We start from the raw sequence: 6,269 nt of genomic DNA, 5'->3' as shown, positions 1-6,269 counted from the left end.
CTATATCCATACAGACGTCTTTCCATCTTTACTACTTGAGCTGCCTTTCTCCAAGCAGGCCTTGGGTTTAGCACCTTGTTTCTCCTGGGCAGTGTTGGCCCTGTTCTGCTCTACCACTGTGCCACCCGAGGCGGGACTGCTGGTTCGAGAAGGTTGCGTGTTGGCCTGGGTGCTGCTGTAGCTCTGAAACGCTATGTCTAACTGCTCCTGGGCCACTCGCAAGTGTTTGTGAAGGGTGGACAAGTCTGCTGGGAGGTTCTCATCTGGGCTGGTGCACTGCTGCTCCTGAGCGACGTTAGCCAAATTCTGCTCGTGAGCCATCAGGCTGTTGGGGATCTTGGTGGACTTCTCTGATTTCACTACCAGGTTGTACTCAGGAGGGCAGGAGATGTTCTTTGGGTAGGCATAGTTGTAGGGAGGCTGCCTAAAGCTGTTGATTTTCCGGTTGCGAATGGCATCTCGGATGGTCCCAAACCCTAGGTGAAACATCTCACACATGTTCAGCAATAAGCACAGGCAGCTCACGACATACATCACCAGGAGAAAGATGGTCTTCTCTGTTGGCCGGGACACAAAGCAGTCCACAGTGTGAGGGCAAGGGACTCTGTCGCAGACGTAATAGGCTTCTACTTCGAAACCATAGAGCAAATACTGCCCTATCAAAAAGCAAACTTCAAAGGAAGCTCTGGTAAGTAGCTGGAAGACATAGATTTTCATCAGTCCTTCTTGCTGGATGCGCCTCCTCCCGTCGTGCTTTTGTTGCTCTTTGCTCTTGGGTTTGGCTTTGGCTTTCTCACGTTCTGCTGTATCGTCGGAGATCATGGGCTCCTCTTCATCAGCCTCCATCGGGTCCTCCATGTTGCGCACTGCCTGCCAGTTCAAAGCAAACTGCTTCTTCTTCTTGAATCCCTTGAACTTCTTCTCCTCCTCCGCCGACCGGGCGATCCTGTGGATGGCATAGCCCAGGTACATGACCGAAGGGGTGGATATCATGATGATCTGGAAGACCCAGAACCTGACGTGTGACAGCGGCGCGAAGGCATCGTAACAGACGTTGTCACAGCCGGGCTGCTTGGTGTTACAGGTGAACTTGCTCTGCTCATCAGAGTAGATGGACTCTCCCCCCACCGCTGTCAAGACAATGCGGAAGACGATGAGCACAGTGAGCCAGACCTTCCCCACGAAGGTGGAGTGATTGTGAATCTCTTCTAGCAGGCGGGTTAGAAAGCTCCAGCTCATGTTGGTCATAAGGGCTACTCAGTTATAACCTGCAGGGAGAGAGGGGAAGAAAAAAACAGCTGTAAGTGAACAACTGTGGCTGCAGTCAGCGATACAGCTGTGACATTGGCACATCTGTGACAGATAGAGTCATTTTATCTCAAAGAGGAACCCTTCACTGCTGCAGCCCATCTCCCCAGGACCTGGGAGGGACCACGACGTGGGGCTGACCATGAGAGCGCAGCATCAGGGAATGAGCCGCGGCCAGTGCGGAGATGTGCTGCACCACCATCATTGGAGGCAGTGGTACCTGGTGGTAGTAGATAAACACGGATTAATAACTCAACGAGCCACAGCACCTGCTGAATTCACCATTACCCGCTTTGGTGCCCGTTTCAAGACATTGCTCAGCTGTAAGAAGGGTTTAGGTGACTCTAAAATTGAACGCGAGGCACCACGGAAGCCACCTGGGCACAAAAAGGTGCTTAACGTGTGATAAGCTCTTGCTCGCAGGCCACGGGCTCGAGCGCCTGAGCTGAAAGCGGGAGTAGAGGATGCTGCCCACATCACAGAGACTTGCACTGCTGAAATATCTTTCACCAGCAAACCCAGAAAAATGCAAAGAATCAGCAAAAGAATGGGAATATTTATGTTTACAGGCTGATGGTCCTTTTAAGTTACTTTTGAAAGAACCAAACCAAAACAAATCAAATGTTTAATCAACTGCAGACTGTTTTAAAAATAAACCTTGAAAAGATTTCAGAGAAAACCATGCATTTATTAGAAGACCTGGACAGCTGGGGAGGAAGAGCTTGCAATAACCATTTTGTGTTTAGCTTAACTTGCATGGGGGCCTCAGCCCGAGCTCCTTGGGTCACCCCGGGATTCATCAAAGGCTGGAGGCAATTTTACGGCTTGACTGGCAGCAGCCCCGATGGATACCTGGAGATGAGAGCAACGGGGAAAGCACTCAGACCCAAAGAGCACTGTGGCAGGGGACAGCAGGGCTCTCACTCCAGGACAGCAGAGGATGGGTCCATCCTTTCTGCTCCCCTGCATCCCTCCTCGGAATCATCCTCAGGCTCATCGTGGAGTTTACCCATCTCATTTGCATGCAGACACTTCTCGTGGCAGGCAGTAAACTAGGGATCTGCAAACCGAATCCCACCCATGAGCTGATGCCTACCGCTGCGCCCAAAAGAAAAGAGTGGATGTGTTGGTGGCAGATGTAGGAGCCAAGCGCATGAGCACAGACACAAGTGAGTTAGCACAGAGCAGCACACGGCAGCGGTGTGTTATGGCTTGGCCGTAGCTGCCCTGACGCAGGCTGCTCCCCTGCAGTCCTCCACAGAATCACAGAATCACAGCATCTCCCAGATTGGAAAAAAGCTGTAAGATCATCTAGTCCCATCATTAACCTAACACTGACAGCCCACCACTAAACCACGTCCCTGAGCACTATATCTACACCACCCTTAAATACCTCCAGGGATGGGGACTCCACCACTGCCCTGGGTAACGTGTTCCAGTGCCTGATGACCCTTTCCGTAAAGAAATTCTTCCTAATGTCCAAAGTAAACTTCCCTTGGTGCAACTTGAAGCCATTTCCTCTTGTTCTATCACCTGTTACTTGACAGAACAGGTTGACTCCCACCTCACTACAACCTCCTTTCAGATAGTTGCAGACAGCAACAAGGTCTCCCCTCAGCCTCCTTTTCTCCAGGCTAAACAACCCCAGTTCCCTCAGCCGCTCCTCATAAGACACGTGCTCCAGACCCCTCACCAGCTCCGTTGCCCACAATCATGCCGAGGAAGAGAAAGGAGTTGTTATTCATACGTTGCAAGAGTACGGACACCAAACCTACTCCTCCGTGCTGGCTGAGCATGCCTGGGTGGAGGTAAAGATCCAGGAGGTGAAAGGATGCCATAAGACGTGATCCTGGTCCTAACCTGGCTTTGCCCCACTTTTCCATGGAGACACAAAGTTACGCCCGCGAGTTTCCATGGCACAAGCTGGGCTTTGAGTCCCTCACCCGTGCCAGGCGCAGGGTGGGAGCAGACACCACCACCACCAGCCACGGGCACAGCCCCACGCCGGAGCAAGGAGGCAAACGTGCCTTGCTGTGTTTTCCACGTCAAGCCTTTCTGGAATGCGATTTTGCTCACGTTGCTTCTTAGGACGGGAGCCAAACAGAGCTGGTTCGCTCAGCCCTCGCCTTCCCGCTGCCCCGGGAGGTAACAGCGCGGTCTGAGGCTCGAAAAGCAGCGGAATTCTTCCGCTGTCGAGGGCTCTCGAGAGCCGGCAGATGGAATTTACTAACCCTGCTATTTCTAGATCAAACAAATCCTCTGCGAACGCAAAGCCCCGAGTCTTCACACGCTAGAGCGGGACCGCGGGAGCGCTCTGCAGATGGTGTTATTCTTGTCTTATAGCTGGAGAAACTGAGGCAGGGAGCAGAGAAACAGCTCACTCCAGTCTGGGTAATCAGCCAGAAGAAGAGGTGGGGAAGGTCTCCTCTCTCCCCTCAACTTACCCGGTGAAGCACAACAGCCCTGAAAGCTGCTGGAGCCGGAATCCCCATCTCCTGCCCCAAAAGTGACACTTCGGACCCAACGGTCCATTCAGAAATGCTGCTGCAGATACAATTCAGCCACTGCATAAGAATGTGGGAATTGATCCTCACAGACCTTATTCTTTATTTATTGAAGGAATTGGGTTTATTCAGGGGTGAGATGGGAAGGCATCCCCTTTGAGTGCCTTTATTTTCTTCCTTAAAGTGGATACACTCTAAAGTGTCTTCAACCCTTCCTCTGACTTGTGTCCCCATTCAGATATGGGCGAATATGGGGCGTTAAATGATTTGCAGGATTAATCCGGGCACTCGGCCAAGCTCCAGCTGATGAGGGGGCAGCTGGGAAGGGAAGACCCCGCTGGGTGCAGCGATGGCCCGCTGCGGGACACGGCGCATCCGTCTGTGGAACATCTGGGTCTGGCCAAGGCAGGGCTGGAGCACATGTCGGCCCCAGCTTGGCTGGTTGGTCCCACGCGGGCATCCGGCCACCCCCTGGCTCCCATCTGCATCCCCAACTAGCTGCAGGCCCCAAATTGTTCTAAAACACGGGCTGTAGAGTGGATCATTTATAATTTCAGTGCTCACCTACAGGCTTTATGAGGTCTACACTGGGGATAATTTACAATTTTGCAAGTGTTACTCAAGGACACAGTTCCCAAAGCTTGGACTTAGCTCTCAACGGCAGTTTTGCTGGGGCAGGGAGGGTCTAACCGAGGTAATGGTGGCTTTTGGAGTAAATATTCAAGTTTTGATCAGTCATGGTCGTTAGCAAAGCACCCACTGTCTTCTCTGGGAGATGCGTTTTGGAAAGGAGCTCTCGATAGCACTGGCTCAAAACACTCACAAACCTCCTGAGTCAGGGAAAAGGAAAGAAATTGCAAAATAACCGAAGTAGAAGGTTGTTGCTTTGAGAAGGCCACCTCTGGTTACCAGCCACCAGCCCCAGCTGTTGGTCCTGCCATTGACGCTGTGGCTCAAGCCCTCTGTGCACATCTGGATCTGCAGGAACATCTGCAGGAAACAGCCTCGAGTGGTTCCTGCGCTCCCGGGACCCCGCTGTTGCCTCTCTGTGTGGGATCACACCTTGACGTTACGCTCCGGTGTGTCCACCCACTCTCCTGACACCGTATTTGAAAGCAGGAGCTGAAGGGAATGAGTTTAAAAAGCCTTCTTCAATCAGTTCAGTTAAACTTCCAGTGTTTTTTTTTTTTGCGACTCACTGGCTAGAAAGACTATACTATGAGCTTTCCATGCTTTTAATTGCTTGGGGGGAGGGGGATTAGTACACCATTACATGTTGGAATCAATTACGAGGCAAACGAGCTTCCACAGAAGGATCTGTTCCCATCGCTTTTGCTGATAAATAGGACGGTACAAGGAAAAGACTATGTTGCATCTCCTCACAATGCCAACTATCAAAGCATAAAAAAGAAAAAAAAAGGATTTTTGCACCTTTTGCGTGCTTCAGATCTAATTACTGAGTGATGGAAAAGTTACACAGTCCAGGTCCCTGGGGAAAAAAAAAACCTGTGTGGGTCTACAGCAGGTAGGTGGATTTGATTAGGTGGTTCACGTAGCTAAATTAGCTGCCAGAGTGACCGCACGAGAGGACCCACCATCCTTCTGGCTTTGAAATCCATTCATCCACAGTCACCTATGGTCACACGTCGCCTCCGGACTAGCTGACATGCTAGTGTGAAACGCAAGCGGCGTACAAGTTTCGCTTCGAAACAGCTATAAAGGAGGAGTCGAACCGCTCAACCCCACATCAGCACTTAAAATAACAAAAACTGCGTGTAGCCAGATACGGGAATGAACTGTTGGCTCCACGTTACCTGGCCACGTTTACTTCCCGAAACCCGCTGACCCCTCTGCGCAATCACAAGCACAACTGTTGGAACTGGGAAAACTTTAAAACCTGAGTCTAAAAGGAGCAGAAGAAAGGGAAAAAAAAAAAAAAAAGAAAAAAAAATATCCGCGCTAGCTGGATGTCCTTCCTTTCTGCACGGTTCTCACACCGTTGCTTAAACTGCAGGGAAAACAATGGGAGGGGGGAAAAATAATCTACTTACAGAGACATGGTGCTTCTCGTGGCGGCTTTCCCTCCTCCGCCGACATTCCTGTGCCGCCAGCCCTCCGCCTTGCCCTAGATAAACTCCCGCCGCCGCCGTCCGGCCATGCCCCAGCCGTTGGAAACCAGAGCTCGAGGGAAATATTTAACGGGCTGTCAAACCCCGCCTCTGCCAGGCACCCGCCGCCGGGAGGTCCTGGTCTGAGCAGCCTGCACCCCTACGGCCGGTCCCACCGCCGCTCCCGGCTCCTCTCTCCCTCGCCGAGCCTTGCGAGAAGGCGGGAAGGTGCTATATATATATATATACACACACCGGGGAAGAAAACGGCATTGGTTTTAAATCCAAACAAGCCGACGGGTCTGGTTTTAGGAACGCTGCCTGGAATTTTGCTGCCGAGCTCTTGAGC

The 6,269-nt window shown here is 51.7% G+C and overlaps 1 protein-coding gene across 1 annotated transcript; it reads right to left on the bottom strand.

The window, feature by feature from the left end:
• On the bottom strand, positions 1-6,024 carry GJC2 (gap junction protein gamma 2; the record flags this gene model as incomplete). The annotated part of the gene is made up of 2 exons (XM_082479676.1): positions 5,864-6,024; positions 1-1,268 (listed from the first exon to the last, which is right to left on the bottom strand). Exon 2 carries the CDS (start codon positions 1,246-1,248, stop codon positions 1-3), a length of 1,248 nt encoding a protein of 415 aa, XP_082335802.1. The 5' UTR covers positions 1,249-1,268; positions 5,864-6,024.
• Positions 6,025-6,269: the final 245 nt, after the last annotated feature.

This window comes from Vanellus vanellus (genome assembly GCF_965231255.1).
Source record: "Vanellus vanellus genome assembly, chromosome: 2".
Classification (NCBI taxonomy): domain Eukaryota; kingdom Metazoa; phylum Chordata; class Aves; order Charadriiformes; family Charadriidae; genus Vanellus; species Vanellus vanellus.
This window is presented reverse-complemented; position numbering and strand designations above follow the sequence as displayed.